General features: G+C 39.5%; 1 protein-coding gene across 48 annotated transcripts in view; it reads right to left on the bottom strand.

The window, feature by feature from the left end:
* The window catches only part of SORBS1 (sorbin and SH3 domain containing 1), a 162506-nt gene that overhangs the window by 30128 nt on the left and 112929 nt on the right, over positions 1–19449 (bottom strand). For 30 of the 48 annotated variants that reach the window (XM_042863429.1, XM_042863433.1, XM_042863430.1 and 27 more), the window contains 10 exons: positions 18943–19090; positions 14327–14356; positions 11919–12091; positions 11313–11376; positions 10165–10239; positions 9807–9869; positions 5966–6013; positions 5721–5850; positions 4009–4123; positions 1149–1232 (listed from right to left, as the gene is read on the bottom strand). In XM_042863429.1, coding sequence (XP_042719363.1) covers positions 1149–1232; positions 4009–4123; positions 5721–5850; positions 5966–6013; positions 9807–9869; positions 10165–10239; positions 11313–11376; positions 11919–12091; positions 14327–14356; positions 18943–19090 — 930 coding nt within the window. The remainder of the gene's footprint in view (positions 1–1148; positions 1233–4008; positions 4124–5720; positions 5851–5965; positions 6014–9806; positions 9870–10164; positions 10240–11312; positions 11377–11918; positions 12092–14326; positions 14357–18942; positions 19091–19449) is intronic. The other 18 variants (XM_042863439.1, XM_042863445.1, XM_042863460.1 and 15 more) reach the window with 5 other exon arrangements.

The following is a 19449-nucleotide window of genomic DNA, read 5'->3' as shown; positions in this document are numbered from 1 at the left end:
ATATCCTTGAGAACTGTGAGCAATGCTTAGGTTTAAAGAAAACCTGCCCTCTGGCGTCCATATGCAATAGGCTTTGAAACCAGTGCTGAACTCGAAAACACATTTGTTTTATTATATGTGCATGGAAATCTCAGCAGTGTTCAAAAGTGGCGTGTGTGGGCATTCGACAATTTCAAAGAAAAAGATGAAACAGCCACTGTACTTGGATAAATGTGAGAGGCTGATGCTGACCCTCTGGTGCAGTAAGAGTAGCTTATTAAACAGCATTTAATGATGAGGTTCATTGTGTTTAATCAGTAAGAATCAGTTTAGTTGGTGAGAAAATTATACAGAACCTGTTTTTGTGTGTTTTTTTTTGTTTTTTTTTTTGTTTTTTTGCTGGCAGCCCTAATCACTGATGTGCTCTTCCATCAAAATGTCCTTTGTCCTATCTAATAATTAAGCTTTGCTTCATCCTTTTCCAGAGTGAGAGATCAAGGCTTTTTCTTTCTTTCTTTTTTTTTCCCCATACAGAAAACAACACAGCTCTGCTTGAAAAGAAAGCACTCTGTTCTCAGATTCCTTCGCTTTCAGGGAATGGCCAGGGCTATTCAGTGCAGCCTGATGCACATCATTTGGGCAACAGGCAGGTACATGAATAAGGAAAGAATCAGGAAACAGGGTCATAATCAGTCATGGATAACTGCAAATTACTGATCCATAGTTTACAAGGTGAGGCCAGAAATAAGTAACTGATTTACCTAGATTTAAAGCTACCTATCAGCAATCCTAAATCTTTTTAGAAGATGGGAAATTGAAAGAGGACTCTCAGTGAGAACAGGGCATTACTTCTACCATTAAGAGTAATAATGCAGTTTGAATTGTGGTATGCAAAAACAAAAATATTGTCTTGTTGGTAAATACAGCTGGAAGGTGGGGAGTGTTTGTAAATGGCCTCAAAATACTCTAAGCAATCATAAAAGGACTATTTTGCATCAACACCAGGGTGGTATTATGAACAGTCATTTTTAAATGAGTAAGGCAGCTGCTCCAGGTTTAGAGCCTAGCAAAGAGATGTGACAATAATTAAAAAAAAAAAAAAAAAAAAAAAAAAAGGGAAAAAAAAAAGGCAGGTTGATTTTATTGGTCACTGCAACTATCAAACTTACCGGTTTCCCAAACTCCAATTCCGAAAAGAATTTATACCAAGGTTCATTCTTTAAATCTATCTCTTCTGGGCTTATATCCCGAGTCTAAAGGAATTGGTGATAGGGGAATGGAAGAAAGAGAAGGATAACATTATGCAAAGAATACACAGAAAAAGACTGTTAAAGATGCAGATTCCATAGTTTCCACTCTAAAATGTCGATATTTAGCCTCATAATTTGGAATTTCTATAGCATCTCTCATGAAAGCTATGAACTCCTTTGCAAACATCAGTTAAGCATCATTGTGAGATACATGAATATGAATGAATTGCATTTTACAGATCAGGAGACTCGCACAGAAAGAGATTATGCAGCTTGCCCAGATTCACTGGAGGCTCACTGGAAGGGCTGGGAGTCACTCAGTCCCCCAGTTCTACTGTCAGGCATTTCCACTGAGACCAAAGCACAGGTACTGGTTGAATCTCTTTAAACCATCATTTGGTTAAAACAAACAAAACAAGTGAGATTCAGTGAGACTTGAATCAAACATAGCAAAATACTGCATCTTTAACAGCACATGAAAATGTGAGAAACCCTGTTCTATACATTGCAAACAGGGTGAAAGGTGGTTTTCTAAAACAAAGCGGACACAGGTCAGAGAAAGCACATTTCTGAATATTCTCTGATAAGATGGATACAGAGAGACAGTATTACTTGTTTCTTCACAAATAAATGTTAAGAGGATCAGGCTGAACTAAAATGAAGGAAAATCAGACAGGACAGAAAATACTACAGTTGAAAAGAAAATTTCCTTTTATTCATACAACACGAAGTGTGTCCTGATGCAAATCTTCGTGTGATGGGGTTACTGAGGTGGGGGCAGTTCCCAGCATTGCTTGGCACTGCTGGATGTTTCAGATGGCCACAGCCATCAGGCATCACAACAAAAAAAAAACAAACCAAAAACAACAACAACAAAAAAGGCTCTATGGAAAGAGCATACAACTGATTCTGAAAGAGGGGCAACACTTCTATCTGAAAGATAAATGGTTATGTTGTGTCTGATCTCTTGTCGCCTGGACAATGCCTCCATTTTTTTCCTTTATTGCACTCTAGCTCAAGTACTCATCTCATTATGTAACTGCAGTTACTGAAGATAATAAAAAAACCACTAACGTCAGTGGAAGGCTCTTCATTGCCCTGCAATGGTCTTGGATTGGGATTCTGATAGCCATAGCTCCTGGTGTGATCACCAGGAGATATTCACAAATCTGCTGCTTCCTCAGAAACACAAAGATAGACCTAGTTACTAAACAGTGACTAGTTACTGTTGTACTTAACGAGACTGATGTAGATTATGAAGCTACTATTTCAAGATGTTCTTTTTCCTGTGATCTGTGGTTTGAAATTAAAGCTCAAAAAAAAAAAAAATCATCAAAAGTAACACAGCTATAGCATTCCTCTTGTCTTTGGTGATCTCAGTACAGTTTTTCTCAATTGCACTGAATGATGGTCCTGCTTTTGGCTTTTAGATTCTGATTAAACAGCTCCATTAAGTGACTCAAGAAGTCTGAATGCATAAATAGTACCACTGGTTATGTCAGACCTTTCTTAAGGCTTAAATATACAGATGATGCAGGACTTTTGCCACAAGGTTTAATCTTGGCTATTTATCAAGAGACAAAATTGCCGCTGAGCTCAGCAGAAATCTTAATCCACAATGGACTGAAGAAATGGCACTGTCATACCAAGCTCAAACTACTCCTCCCCGGCGCTTTCTCTATTGGGTTGAGCCAACTCCCAGTACAATTGAGAGCCACCCATTGCCTCGTAGTCCAAAAGGCCCCAGATCATACGCTGGTCAGGGGTGACTGTCCTGAAGTCAGTGAGGGACTGTTTGGATCAACTTTTGAACTGTTAATGCACAGAGTGCAGTTCACATTTGGAATCTCACCTGGAATTAGCAATTCCAACCAAATCTTTCAGATTAATGCCTATACAGAACAATTACATGTTTATGTACCAAACTGGTTATTCACTAATAACCTCACTCAGTGTCTCCTGGCGCTTTCAGAGTTGCGCTTGTAAACTGAAGGACCTTAAGTAGGTAGAGCTGATTTATGCAGGCCTGACAGAGGTTAACATCACCTTTCCTCCCTGTTGCTTTCCATGAGGTCTTCTCATCCAAGCCTGCATTGTGAGATTTTTGTATTTGCCCTATTTGTCACAACTCACAGCTTACTAATTCGAACTAAAATTGGTAACAGTTCACTTAATATTCCAGGTCACACACTAGTGTAGCTGGGGGGTCAGCTCACATTCAGTTCTGCCACCTCTGCCATGGAAGGAGTGAGATCCAGCTGAGGAAGAAAGTAGCCAAGGGGCTGTGTCCTAAAGCATCTCAGAAGCATCCGCTGAAGTACATTACTAGCACTCTAAGAAGTTGTTCAGTGTTTAAAGCTAATGGCATCAAAAGAACACAGAAACTGAACCAGGCAGCTTTGTTTCATAATGCTTTCAACCCTACTCCTGTGCCCTAGAAAAAGTACAGCTGGCGACACAGCTGCTGCAGAGGTCAGTGTCAAACACGGATTAAAAACTAGGGTTAGTGATCCATACTTAACACAGAAAACAACATATCCCGAAGTGAAGCAGCCTCTCAGTCCTCATGGATTTTGCTTTATAAAGAGAGACAATGTTATGCAAAACGATTTTCAAAACAAAATACAACAGAATACATCACACGATCACTGCAATGTAAACATAAGGAATCCTATTGGAATGGAACTGGACAAGCACTCAGTATCATGTATATCATGTATATCATGTATGTATCACATTCACAGGATTAAGGCACACTCTAGGAAAAGATAAACATTACCATTTTTTCACTGTTCAGAACTGAGGACTTTCCTGGCTGATAGTCATAAATGCTCCTGGGCTCTGCACGGTATTTTCTAGTGTCCACCTTCTTGTCTGGAGGCTCCCAGTCCGTCCTGGGGAAAGAAAGATCAGTTAATGCAAATCACTGTGGTTTCCATGGAAGCAAGTACTTCTTTTGACAGGCACCTTCTCCTGCTAATCCTGGTTTCATTAGAGTACTTCCTTCATTCTGGAAAGAAATGTGCTGCGAGAGAAGCAGGTCAGATAGGACTCATGATTGTATATTTGTTTTTCTACAACAAGAAGAATTTGACACAGCTCAGATGCTGAAACCACTGGAATACGATGGGTTGGGTGTCTTTTTCATACTTCAATGAAATTTCAGAGTTTCATGTCTTTCCTGATTGAAAATAATGTAATGATGGAGTACAAATTAAGCTCACAAATACCAGCGTGTCCAAACATGGAGGAAAATTCAGACTAACTCTCTCCTGCTAAACCACTCCATTTTTGCCATGCCACTGAGTTCTCACCTCTTCACACAGAAGTGCAGCAGCCTAACCAGAACTACTGCTGCTCCAGGTTTGCTCCCACTTACCCTATTGATCCGGTTGACAATAGGAACCACCCACTGAGATACCCTTCTCTCTTCACTGATTTTGGAAGACACAGGCAAGTAAGTTCTCTTTTAAAGTAAGGCAAGATGATAATCAAAATGACTAGACCATCAACACTGTGCAAACTTCCACAGTGTTAATCATTACTGCTTGGAATTAACTTGATGGCTTAAGATTCCAGTCCCAGAGAAACTTTGCCCTGGTGAAACATTGTTTCGTTACTAGATAACAGGAAGCACTACTTATCATAACTCTTTCATTTGCAAGAATTTTTGCAAAGGGCCAATGTACTCTGCCTTCAACTTCTGTGTAAGGAAGAGATGTTCCATCAGTTCTATGGCCTGAGATGTTTACCGAAATAGCACTCTCAAATCACAGCACTACATATTTGAGGCATTAAGTGAAAAACATTAGAAGCATGCGGAAATTAGTGAAGGAAGGAGGAACAATTCAAAAGCTGGGAGAATTCCACAGGACATACAATATTCATTGCCCTTTCTGCTTTCCCTTCATTTGGTAAATGCATTCATTATTCTTATAAAGAGTTTTTAAATGCTTGGTAACAAACAAAGCAAAAGAGCAGGACGGAAATCATCTTGAAAGCTTACTAGTAATCATGAAAGCTAACTTGACTCTACTTCCAGTAAAGTCCATTATGAGTGAGACGACTCAGAGAAAGGCAGTGTAAAAAACTTTTACGAAGGTTCAGCATAAATTCACTTCTTGCCCCTCTGCAATTACTGCTGTTCACTTGTATTCTGAGGCATCTTTACAGTGTCACACTAAACAGAGAGCTTCCACTGTGCTTATGTGGATACACAATACTCTAGGAAACACTGCTCACCCCAGCAGAAAACTACCTATGTAACAGTGAGTGTGATGCCTGCTCAGTAAATGATGCAATGGCAGAGGAAGCCGCGGCAACAAAGGAGTTAATTAGTGTCCTGCAGACAAGTCAGAGTTAAAAGCACACCTCCACCTCCCCAAAAACAACTGGAGTCGTGAACCTAAACTTCCATATTTGTTCTCTTCCTATTCACAACTTTCAGACACTCTTCCACTATTGATCCAAACATATCTTAGTTCGGGTCACCTTTCAGGGCTGGATTTCAGCAATGAAGTACGGTTTGGTAGGGGCAAAGTGGCAGACCTCTTAAACACCTTCTCTGAGTCAATATGGTCCATCTCACTCTTGGAGCGAGGAACTGAAGGCTGGCTTCTGGCTGTGGAATAAATCAAATACAGAGATGTTGGTGAAATGGATAAGAGGCCAACAAATACATACTTTATATATCGCCTTATGTTTGAAATATCATACAAGAAAAGGGAATTACTTACTGTCCTCACAATAGGAATAACGAGGAGAGTATGAATCAGAATCTTCATCTGAAAGACAAAAGCATTTTGCAAGTGAGCTGAAAAAGCCCTCCAAATGAAGCATCAGAAACCCTTTTCATTTCCATTCTTACATTGGCCATAACTAGAGAGTAATACACTCAATACCTACCACAGAGAGGATCCTAAAAAAGAAAATGCCAATGAAATTTAAATTGCATTTTAAAAATGCTTCCTAGATTAGATATAAATATTAATGTAGTACTTATACCTTTCTCCAGCCTCTCAAAGCACTTTAAAAAACAATCACTTTTTGTCACAAAACGCCTCCAGAGCAAGTGTTATTAGATCCACTTTATCAAAAGCTGAAAGATAAATCGAGAATCTAAATGCTGAACCGTATGCCTAAAATAACTCATTAGGTGCTAGACACAGTAATACAGCTGAGGAGTCCTGTTCTCAATCACACACAGTAATCACTGGGCCATCTTGCTAGTATTAAGTAGCACACCAAATTGAAGTATGTTCACTGACTCAGATCATCTTTAAACATTGATAACATTCCTGGCACAATACATGCATGTATAATTGCACTAAGAGATTGTCCTTGCTCTAAAGAGCTTACCTTTTGAATAGAAAAGATATGTCTATAGAATGCAATAGAGGGGGGTTCAAGCAGCTCTACAAGAGCTAGCAATGACAGTCATGACTGTAGTGCCCAGGGCACGTGCACACCTAAAAGAGGCGGGGAGGATGGTAGCATTACTGCCCACACTCTACAGGTGATGTCCAGAGACTAGCTTTGATTATAAAAAACCTACAGGTATCTTTTTCACCATATTCATCATGCTTTGGAATAAATCCTCAATGAACTGTATCTAATAGCATGAGGAGCTAGGATCAGAACTGGAAACTGGATCCACAGACCCATCATCTTTCTCTACCAATGAGGGTTCCAACTATCAGGGAAGTGTACTTGGGATACCTATAAGACTTCAAGGCAAAACACAAGAAGATAAAATGCAACGCCTGCAAAGAAAATCATGAGTAAAGATATTGCTAACAGCTCTGTGAATAAACCACTGAAATAGCCAGATAAAAATAGAGAAAAGCAGAAATAGATGAAGTAAAGAACATACTGTACGTTTGTCGCATTAACTTAGTGATGTCAATCAACAGACTAAAACAATTTGTAGCTTCTCTCTCTCAAAAAGTAGCTGCTATATCCAGCCTCATCTGCTGGAAAAACAATTTGGCTAATACAGCTGACCTGAACTTGCACTCATCGCTTAACTGAGCTTTTCAGAAAGGCTCAAAGAGGTCTTAACTCTTAGCCCTGCTGCTGAGTTTCTCTTGGTGAACGAATTAGAAGGTTTAAGTTCTAAATACAGTTACTGATTTCTGGTATGCTTATTATAGCCTTCAGGAAAAAAAAAATAAAAATAAAAATAAAATCAGGCCAATTTTCATGTTTCAGACTAAAATGACAGAGAACAACTGTTGATCTATTTAATAACAGGGAATTGTTGAAAAAGTTGACCGCTATTGCTATACAAAAAGTGGGTGTATACAAATACCAAAATACTTGGTAAATCACCATCTGCACATACAAACAGATACATCTAATACCATCTTCACATCCATTCAAGCTCTCAGTATTATTTAATGCTAGTGAGCAATTAAAAAATTGATCTACTCACTCAAAAATAATTGTCAATACTCATTAAGTATTGTTGTTCAGGCAGGAAAAAATAATTTCAGATAAATGCTAAGTTTCCAATTGCAAAGATTTTAATAGCTAAAGTAGTGAGGAAGAAAATGATACTGTTCTAAGAGAACATTTCTGAGGGAGAAAACACAGGCATTCTTCTATTTTATAGCAATGAACAGTAAAACACAGAAATCTGGAATGACCCCATAAAGTTTAAATCAGAGATGAGCAATTTGAACAGGATCTCCTGAGCAACATCCTATCTATGCAACACTTAGTGGAGCTGGGCACGGCCAAATCATCCCTTTAAAATCTGATTCTTTTTGCAAAAAGTGGCAGTCCCCTGGCAGCTCCTAGAGAATCTACAGAGTGTTTTGTTGTTGCTGTTATCTGTTTTTAAGGCTGGCTAAAATCTCTAGATTTCAATATTCTTAGACTTCAAAAGAATTTTAGAGAAGAACCCAATCTTAATGTTTTTAGGAGATCTTACACAACAACCCAGAGCAAACAGACTAACACTCAGAGTGTATGCAATCTAAAGCTTGAGGTTTCAACCCATCTCTGTATAAGCCCTTTGCAGGAGAACAGAACATTTTGAAATATATTCTGAATATGAAGCATGGACTCTAACACAGCTACACCATCATATATTCTGGATTCCTCATCAATAAAAGAATCCAAGCAGGTATTTGAGAAACATTTCTCAATATACTGTAAATAATGAGCAAATATCAACCACCTAAACCAGCAAATTACTCTCATCTGCACATCTGAAGTGCACAGGGGAAATTTATGGGAAAACAGACTCTTACTGCAGTAAGTTCATTAGCTTTACAAACTGTTTTTGTTGAGATAAAGAGTAAGATGGATTTTCAAACTTCATTACAAACCAGAAAATTAATTGCAAAATTTCTTTAGTGACCAGTTACTGAGGATCTGTTTCTCTCTCATTTGTATCAATATACCATCCTGCCAACATAAAATAATTTATACTACCTTGTAATATGCAAGACAAGACTTTTCACCTGCAGGTTTCACCAAAAATTAAGTATCTGAGATATCTGTTTGACACTAATCCATATTCATTTTCACAGTGAAATGCACTTCACAGCTCATCTTCTTTGATCATTTCAGCTGGAACCCAGATCATACACTTTTCTTTTTATAAAATACCCACCAAATCCTTAATAAAAACACTGAATGAAATGGTTAATTAATAATCTCACCAGGGCTGCCTTGAGGCACAGGCTATGTAGGCAAGTTCCTAAATGGCAGGATCTTAAGCAGTACCAAAACATGAACAAACAAGGCTGTCACCACCACCGCCTCCCTGATTACTAAACATCTGCATATGCCCAATGTCTGCAGTGGATTCCAATGTTTCTAATGTGTAAGAGTTTTCATATATATATGCAGACGGTTGTAGGATTACTACTGCTATAAATACAATTTAGCCATCCCTGAAACATGACAGACAAATCTAGTTTATACCTGAAATTTAAAGGAATCTCCTGAGCACACGAAGAGGCTAATATAAAGACAGTGATGTAAGTTACTACATGTGCTGATGACCATCACATTCTGCCCTTGCCCAGATAAGCGAGTGCACCTAAGGCCAGCCCTGAACCCACGTTACCAGGTTATATTTATTTTAAAGGACTGCATTGAGGGACTGATCCAAAACCCACTGAAGCGAGCAGCCATTTCACCAATAGACTTCAGTGACATTTTGGTCTGGTCCTAATACTGCGTTAATATTAAAAATAAGAAATAAACAAATAAATGTGTTGATCCAAAAGAAAGGCAAGAGAAATCACAGTTAAATCACATCTTTACATGTATATCAGCATTTTAGGCATGTTAAGTAATCACTGCACGCATATGGCTAAGTATAATTGGTAAGCGCACAAAACCAAGCAAACCTCAGGTCTGTAGCATTAGTCAACTACTAGTTAGAAAGCCAGAGGAGCACTGCAAAGCCAAAAAGGCATCATACAGTCAAGGCAATGCTTACAGTGCAGCAAATAATTACGAGGCAGCAAAATGTTCAGCAACTAGAAAAAACTCCAGGAAGAAAATAAATGGACAAGGCAGCATTTGTGCAGAAAAATATAGATGGTCCTTCATTATTACCTTCAGAGATAGGGCTAGGAGTAGACGCAGGAAACTGGTATGTAGGAGAATAAGGATTGTCTTCTGCAGCAGAGAAAAGCAGTGGATTTTGAGGCTATCCACAGTGAAGTGGAGGTTCTGCTTCATCCCCCAGCTTCCTACCACCATTTGGCTTTATTGCTTATTTTAATAACACTTGAGTAAACATCATCACTCTTTAAAAACTTAAAAACGGATTAGCAAAGTTTTAATGACTTTATACATTACACAAGAAGGTATACTGGGCATGACTAGACCTGAATCTAGTTACTACTATGGTGCTACAGTACAGTTAACTCAAAGCACGAGACAACACACACTCTGACTATGCTTCTGGTACCTTCAGGTTTTTGCTGGATTTCAGGAAGTTCAGGAAATATGTAGGTAGGGCAATAAGGATTTTCTTCAGGAGTGTCTAAGGAGAGGAACATGATTTGAAAAAAGAATAGAGAGTAAAGATTTAAAGGGGAAGAATGGCAAGACAAGAATCCACACAGGCTGCAGAACAGCTCCTCATGTGCTGATGACACAGCATGACACTACCCAGATGCCTTCTTGGGCCCTAAGGGAGATCCTGGAAGCAGAAAGGACTAAATTTACTCTGCATATTCAGAAGTACTGACTCTGACTGAGCTGAAGAACCTCTGTTAGGAGCACTGGGGTGAAGAAATGGTTCAACTCTTTCTCACTCTATCCAATACAACATGGTGCCTAAATATGCATAAAGCTCATCATGACAGCACCTGCAGTGGCATGCAAAACTGGAGCAGTGTTATGTAAGCGCAGTTCTGGATTGCATTTGCCTGCACATGAGCCTGTTCAGACACTGCAAACACTGCTGCAGCCATTTCTCACACAGAAGAAAGAACACAGATGTATCAGCAGCCAGGCACTGAAGTGCCTCAAAGTAGTAGAGTCCCTCACCACGATGAAACTTCAATAGAAACATGAAATGTCATATTTGCAAGAGCTTATTACAGTTTTGAATTATGAATGAAGAAAAATTTGAAGTTTTGAAGAGCAGAATTCAGATTCTGAACTGCTCAGAATCAGTGGAAATCGTTCCCATGATATCTGTGAGCCTCAAACCATGTTCTATTAAGCAGGTACTAAAGCAAAGTTGTTTCAGTAATAACTTAATATAATTCAAAAGTGTTGTGTGGGGCAGCTGCTAATACTGGAGTTCAGGGATCTGTTTCTTAAGTACAGACTTAGTGGCAGCCTTCTGTACACTCAATAGTACGTTTGGTTGCATGAAGGCACTGAGGTAAACCTCTCAGAACAATCAGACTTTGCTTTGGACTTCACTGCTGTCTTACCTTTGTTTTTAGAGATTTTAAATACATTGGTTGAATTCTGTGGTGCAGAGTAAAAACTAGTTAACATAAAACAGTTCTACTGAATACCCATAGTACGATTTTTCATATGTATTAAAAATGTTGTAAAGGTGGTCTCGTAAAGTTAGTAAAATGACCCATCATACAGTACCTCTGTTTAGCTTGTGTATCTGTTTGAACATTGTCTTGTACCAGTCCTTCGATCTGTCTGTGTTCTATTGGAAGAAACAGCACACAAATAATCACAAACATGAATTCTATCAGCCTTTCAAAGTCTTTCTTTCTTTTATCATATTCACCAAAAAGTAGACACCATGTGTAATTTAGTCACTCATGCTCTGTGTCCAATGGACACATGCAGTGTTCAAGTTACTCCAGACACTAGTTGTAATGGGTGCGTTATTCTTTTCACTGTAATTTCACTTGATAGTTGAATGAAATTAAACACAATGTTTAGAAGAGATAACTGCAATTAAGATCGCTAAAATAATGCAAAATTAATATCCTCCTTCACCGCCAGCAGTGAATGAACAATGTTCTCCAATATGATGAAAAGAGAGACTCATATTTACTTTTTTTTTCACCTGATGCTGAAATTGGGTAATTGATAGAAAAGTTCATAACAATATGCACTGGAACTAAAATTCTATTTTCTCTTATATCTCTGCAGCCTCTGTATCTTCAGCAAATTCTCCAAGTTTCAAGACAGGCAGAACCAGGTTTTTGCAAAATGGTCACATTTCCATTGTTGCCTTACCCTCAGTGGAATGCCAATGTCATCAACAGAAGTATCAGCCATATGCTGAGGGCTCTTGACAATTCTCTTCTCCTCCAAAACCCTCCTCTCACTCAGCACTGGCTCCTGGACTGGCTTGACTTGTGTGAGTGCCAAATCTACTTTGTCTGAAATTATTCTGTCTGGCACAGAATCTGGAAACAAAAACAAGGCATTCTTACTTCATCGCAGTATTCCATCACTTCACCATATCCCACTCTTTTAAGGCAAGAACCCTGGCAAATAGTTGATGAGACAGACTGTGACCCTGCCAGCTGTGGCTAGCACATAGGCTGAAGGAATCTAGCAAGAATACATTTGATACCAGCAAAAGCAAGCTAGTATTTCTTCACACATCTCATGACAAGCTCAGCTGTTACATAAGACAAGATTTTTGGTTTTGGAGATTTTTGGGGGTCTAATCAGTGACTCTGCAATTTCATTCTTAATCTCCTTTGTTATAATCAACAGGATCATTTCTGTGTCCTAACTAGAATTTGTAAACGACAAATCCCACTACAGTTGTTAGCATTATGTATCATTCCTCTCTAAGTAGAGAAAACAACTACTTGCTCCAGACTGCCTTGATTCTACCTGGCATTCCTTGATGCTGCCTGGCTGACATCCATATGCAGCACCACTGAGCGAGGAACCTGGGAGCTTGAACTGCTCTGAAGATCTACTATGCTGTGGAGAGCTGCAACACGACAACATTTAGGCTCTGCTAAGAACTCCTACATGGATTTTCTGGAGAGAAAACATCAGTGATTTTACAGTCTGTCTCATCAAGGATCTGCTGAAGCCTGTTCACTTTATATCACTGCATGCATTGAAGATAGAGAGAGGTTTATTCACATGCACATCAACATGCTGCCCAAAGCCATTAAATGTGAAGAAATCTGAGAGGGACAGTTAGCAGAGGAGGGGCTCATGCACAACGAAGCACTGGTACCCTGAGCAAACACAGTCTGCAGTCTGGCCTGCAAAAATTAGTACACGAAGAATTTGTGTTTGAGTGGTTTCTCCTCTAAAAAAAAATAATGAAATAATGTTTATAAAAACAGTCATCATGTAGCAAAGCATCAATTAATTTGTCATCTACCTTATCCCACTTTGTTTTCTCTCCATGGCAATGCATGTACACTGTCTTCCGGTCTTTTTTGTGTTTCTGGTGCAAAGGGTTGGTTCATTCTCCTACATCTGGGAGAATTAACAGCCAAATTCCATAGTGGAATATTTGCTACACAGCTCCAAAGATTTCTAAAGTCTTAAAGACTTAAAAGACTTTAGAAAGACTGCTGGAGGTACAAACCAGGCCAAGGTACTCAAAAACATCAAACAGCCAAAGCCGGTGCCTGGCCACATAGATAACCACACTGCATACCCCGTGGCACCTTCAATGTCAGCAGCAACATGGAGCTGCACAGCAAGAGTTCCACTGTTGTGAGGAAGAGGATGCAAGAGACAAGGGATGAGGTGGCCACCTGCATCTCTGTGGTTTTTCTGACTCAATAAGAACAGGTGCAGGCACAGCTGTGCAAAACGGGATTCACTGGCAGGCCGTGGGCCATTTGGGTCCAAACACGCCACACTGCGTGCTGTCTCTAGTTTGGAAAACAAAAGGGTTCCTGATCGTGAAGGGAAACACCTTGTGGAAGGGAAAACCAATAGGAAGGAAGCTTCTGTCTGCAGGACACAGCTGAGCTGAGTGCGCTGAGGCACCACCAAGGGAAAGAGCAGGGAGAAACGTGCATCCTGCCACCTGAGCAGGGCACAGCAGAGAGCAGCAACTGGTGTGGCACCAGAGGAGCTGGCTGGAGGCAGCTGGACCCTGGGAGTGGGAACAGGAAAATAACTTCTCTTCCCTGTCAAGGAGATGCTCACGGACCTGTTGCAGGGGCAGATACAGCTGCAAGGGGAAAGAAGGCTGGCAGCACACCTGCACACTTGTCTGCTACAATTTTATCATATACTTCTTAGGAATTGGCACAAATATTTCTGCTCTGTAAGTCAACACTGATTTTTCTCTCCCCATCCTATGCGAGATGGACTCTAACGGCTATGCAGGGAAACTTGAGAATACATCCCATGTCAGTAAACCTAACAGCTCAAAAGGCAACCAAACCGATCAACAAGTTACAATTTAGGAGGAACAGACTACCAGTTCTAGGAGTTAGGTAGGTATATTAACACAGCCACACCGGCAGCACATGGAGGAGAGACTGAAATGAAACATTTGGTGACCTGGACTAAGCCAGGACAAACATTTGAAGTCTTTTTTTTGCAGTTCCTGGGAAGTGTGTTTGCTCAAGGCACTTCACAGCTAACAAAGTAGCACTTTGTTCCAGCAGAGGCAGTGGGCGCGAGGGAGCAGACCTTTCACATCATACCTGCCAGGCTACTAAGCCTTTTTTGCTGTTCTGTGGTAAAGAAAGAAACAAAATAAAGAGAAATACAGAACAAATGGGTGAGACAAACAGCAAGTGCTCTAGTGCTGCATTTCTGACAGGCAAGAAATACGCTGCAGACAGAATGGCAGCAGCTGCTGGAGAGAGTCTGTTTTCAGATCACTGCTAAAGTGACAATCCACAGCCCCTTCTCCACACAGCACCCATGTGGATTACACACATCTCGTGATGCAGTGCTCAATACATTTGTAAGGAGTATTTTTTATTTTTCAAATACCAGAGAGAATGAAAAAAGCTGGACAGCAGACACTTTTAAAAACACTGAGGACTCAGAGTCAACCAACTTGATCAATAACTGCTATCATTACCACAAAGTGCGTTTTAAAACAATAATACAATAATTTCATAGCAATATAAGAAAGTATTGAGCTAACGCCGTGCTGAGTCTCAGCACATACTACTGAGTCACAGATTGAGTGATCAGCCCACAGGCACAGGTTGGGTAAGGCAATGAGTTTCAGAGACGTCATTTTGTTTTAGAGCCTTTCATTACTGAGTTACATTACACAGACTGGGACATCTGTGGTATCTTCTGGGATGTTTCACTGTCCTTATAAGTTGATAGAGCTGCTTTCTAAAGAGATGTCCAAACAATGTGCCTGAGTTGCGGCTGGGAATAAACCAAGGATTCTTAGCTGTGTTCTTTGCTCTGTCCACTGCTTTGCAGTTAATCTGGTTATTTAATGCATGAAAGCAATTTGAATAAACATTTTACTGACATACAAAACGCAGACACTCTTGAAAGCTCATGTGGTTAATGCAAAGACTACAAAACTTTATATATATTAATTACACCTGTTAAATATTCATAATAAATCATGCCATGCTGCTTGCAAAACTGCCTGCCCAGGAAATAACCGTGCTTTGTGGTGGCATGGGACACTTGCCAAGCAACACTGCAGTAGGTAAAAATTCTCCATCTGCATGTTTGTTAGCAGAATCTGTCTTCAATGGATGTTTGTACTAAATGTACTAACTCTGCAAGGGAGACCAGTTTTCTTTGCTAAAAAAAGCTCCCTCACTAGCAGAGCAGAAGTGCTGTTTGTTTTTCTTTTTGTTGTTGTTGTTTTGGTTTGTTTTTTACATGAAGGCGATGTTTTCTTTCTACTTGTGTCTCAGACTAGGAAAGAGCTGCTGATGGACAGAAGCTGGGGACATAACTGCTATCTCACTCTCCCACCTGACCAGAATCAGCTTGCAGCCCCAGGCACACACTAGGCAAATGAGGATTTGATCTTTGATCTTGCGTTCTGGGACTGTAAGCAAAGGCCAAAGACTTGTCAGAGTCTCAGAGAAAGGGCTGAGCAGGGGAACACAACTGCTGGCAAAAGGGAAGGAATGATTAAAGATGCCTTCAGAATTCCCAGAGGAGCGACAGAATAAATGAAGGCTTGAAACCAATAACAGAAGGGGAAGAGGAAACAAATATTTCAGTATGTTTACTGCAAAATTAAGATGTCCAAAATAAAACGTATCAATCTGGACACCAACAAATGCAAAGGGAATTAGTTCTTACTCTAATACTAGGAATGAACTAGAGGATCTGAAATGATCTATGCTTATAGGCATAAATGTTATTCAGTTGGTGATACTGAAATCTGGTTTAAAAAAAAAAATCTCTCATGACTGAGCAATTGTATTTACTATATTTCAAATGTCATGACCTGTTTCTAAGTTTAGCAGCTACACAGCAAAAGATCTTAAATGTTTGCAGATTAATGAACCAGCAAGTAAAGTATAAAATAGGACAGTAGGTGATGTCTGCTACAACAGTCACTCCAGAGAATAAGATAACTAGCTCCTTAAAGAGCAATCAATAAACCACTGAAGAGAAAAAAAGCCACATTATCCATCTGGAAGACTAACTGAATTACAGGAGATTTCAGATTGCCAGCATTAAAACGACCTTGAAATTTCTTCCTCAAAGGATATTCACAGCACACAAGAGGAATTTATATTAAACCTCATCTTGACATGAAGGAATTGATTTCAGAACAAAATATAATTAACTATTTTAAGGGAAGGTGGGCCATAATCCAATAACAATGTTATCTGCCATAAGACTAAACCGGCTTTGAATGGATACGGTCCAGAAAGATGAAATCAAATATGAATCATATCAGCCAGGACAGAAACACAGAATATCGCTAAGATGTGAGAATCATTTAAAAATACCATATCAGCTACATTACAGAAATATTACAAAACACTACCAAAAATCCCTAATACTATGCTGGGAGTCTAGATGTGGACAAAAACATAAGGAACTGTAAGAAATCCCCAACATACAAAGCAGATAGAAAAGAAAGAAAACATACTTACGAGCAGATAATATATGCCAGGAAGTAGAAGAAAACTATGATGGAAGAAAAAGAATTTACAGAATGTCCCAGAGATTCAAAGAGAGGTTCAGAATAAACAGACCTAACAGAGGACTTCATATTTTACCAAATAGGCACATTGAAACTATTATTAAGAGGGCAAAAAATATGACACATCTAATCACTATTTCCATTCTTTTTTTTTTTTTTTTCACCCCTCATTAAATAAAAAAGCCTGACGTCCTACTGTCTGATGGAGAAATACTTTCCACTTCAACAGTAACAAAGGACCATGCTGAATGACAGAAACTGAAGTCAGAGACTTGATAATCACTGTGCTCATATGAAACGCGCTGAAGAATTTTAGACCAGTTTTTTTGCTCTAAAGAAAGAAGTTTCAGGAAGAGCAGCTTGCTGGTCTGTTGACAGTCATCCTCAGTATGCCTTGCAATACAAAGGAAACGCTACAGGATAGGAAGAAAGATGCTGTGACAACATTTGAAAAGCATAAATGTGATGGCTGGAACATCTGCCCGTCAAGTTGACAGTAACCCCAGAAAAAATATTGTAATGACTGATATGAGATTTTATTATAAAAAACAGTGCAGCAAGTAGCATCAGTTGGTACAGACTGATGATGATGATGATGATGTGTTCTCAAACTAGTTCAATATGATCCTTACAAATTATAGGTTTGATTTCTAAGGACTGGAAAACATGTTTGAATGGGATATTGTACAGACTCAATTATGCTGCTTAACAAGTTGCAATCTATAACACAGTCAACAAAGATGTGATTATAAAGCTCTTCAATACATCAGCCTACAGTATTATGAGGCCTGATAGGCAGAGGCAAGAGATCTTCAAGACTGAATAAAATTGTTGTCTGCAAAGGTGATTAATCAAGTGAACAATCTGACATCCTTTGTCTGAAAGCCAGAGTGTTTGGACCATTGTATTATACAAATCTGTCATGCTCTTAATATCTACATAGAGAAAATATCCTTGGGAGGTACACACTCTAAAATGCTCCAGATTTATAATAAGGCAACAAAAAGCTTTGAGATAAAAAGGTTGTCTCAGATAAAACATTTGGGAATCCAGACATCCTCATTCAGGAGGACAAAAAGTTTCTTCAGATGCTGGAAAAAAGGAAGAGATACAACCCGCTCACATGAGAGATATCATCAGCTGGGCTACAGCAGAGTAACTAACTCTGGAGCTAAAGACAGTAGTCTGTTTAACAGAGGCACTGAAGAAAAGAATGTACATGTTGTCTGCAAGGGAACAGAACAACAAATGCTGGTAAGCAAGACTGATTTAAATGAGTACAAGTCTTGCTGCCATTTCCTGATTTTCTTTCTTCACAAAACACAGGTTTCAGCAATGCAGATGAAACTTCTCCTGTCTTGGAGTTTCCCAAGTTCACTAGAAACCAAAGCAAATTGGGACTGCATCTGTGTGAACCTTTACAAACTGGTCTTTGGTGATGTAAAACCAACTGTCAGGCTGAGGTAATGTCAATCATCACAAGAACTAAAAAGGAGAAGGAAAAGTTTTCCTCTAACACAGAGATAAAGAGATATTACTATCCATTCAGAAGAAGCTGTGGTGAGGTAGAGAAAGATTTGTATGAGCTGTCTTATGTTTATTAAGTTGTTTTGTTCATACACAAACCTAGGGTATACCACAGTGAGGGTCTGAGTTTAATAAGTTGTGGAGGGAGGAACAGACTGCCAAATTCAAACATACTGGCAATCGGTTGATTTACTACTGGGTAAATATGGCTGCTTCCACACTGAAGTAGCTGAGAAGTAGCTCATCCTTTTTCCAGTACGGGAGGACCTAGCTCAGTTTGTCTCGATTGTACTGACAGATAGACAACAGTACATAGCCTTTCCACCACGACAGAACTCCTAATGAGGGATAAGCTGTTATCTGCAATAAGTTAACATGTTCCCTTAGAAACATCTTCCCCAACATCTAAGTAGTTACTGATCCACAGGTACTAATTAGAAAAAGTAGGCATTGTGCCACACTTCTAACCTGTAACCTGTCACCTGAAGTATGCTGCAGTCCCAACACTTCCTGGAAACATCTTTATTATCCCTTAGTAGTATGGACTTCATTGTCCATGGCACAGACATTTCTAAGTTCCTTGCAATTTTAACAGGTTACTCAGTTCGAACCTAAATACCTATCTGGAAGTCTCCTTACCTCGATTGTGCTGCAAGAGGACAATAGTGGGATTGACGATTGTGGTAGAGGGATAGGCAGAAGATGACTTGTTGATTGATGTGAAGGAAGTTGGATAGTCAGTGCCACTGCTAGGCTGGGTCACGTCATTTAGTGCAGGACCTGGGTCCTGAAAAGGAGAGCAATACATTATCATCAGCATGCAGGAAAGCTGCAGCACTGGGAAAATCTGGGAATAAAAAACACCATTTGAGACTGAATGAGAAGCATAATCATAGCAATTTTTAGTAAAAAGGCATAAGCATGAGCATGACCTTGCTCCATGTATGTACTCTGCTTCTTGTTAATGCAATTAGTTTGCTAAGGCAGTTGTATAATTCTTTGGTGTTGGGTTTCATGACTCCAACCCCAAAAGGAGGCGCTAAATTAATCCGGCAGGCTCTCTAGAGCAAACACAGGGTGCCAGAAACAAGCAGCTCTAGTTGTAAGAAAAGAGGCAGACATCCTTCCCTGATACATACACACACA

This window comes from Lagopus leucura, unplaced genomic scaffold, assembly GCF_019238085.1.
Source record: "Lagopus leucura isolate 7727_CA_CO unplaced genomic scaffold, USGS_WTPT01 Super-Scaffold_739, whole genome shotgun sequence".
NCBI classification, from domain to species: domain Eukaryota; kingdom Metazoa; phylum Chordata; class Aves; order Galliformes; family Phasianidae; genus Lagopus; species Lagopus leucura.
The sequence above is the reverse complement of the archived record's forward strand: the minus strand, read 5'-3'. Positions and strand labels throughout refer to the sequence as shown.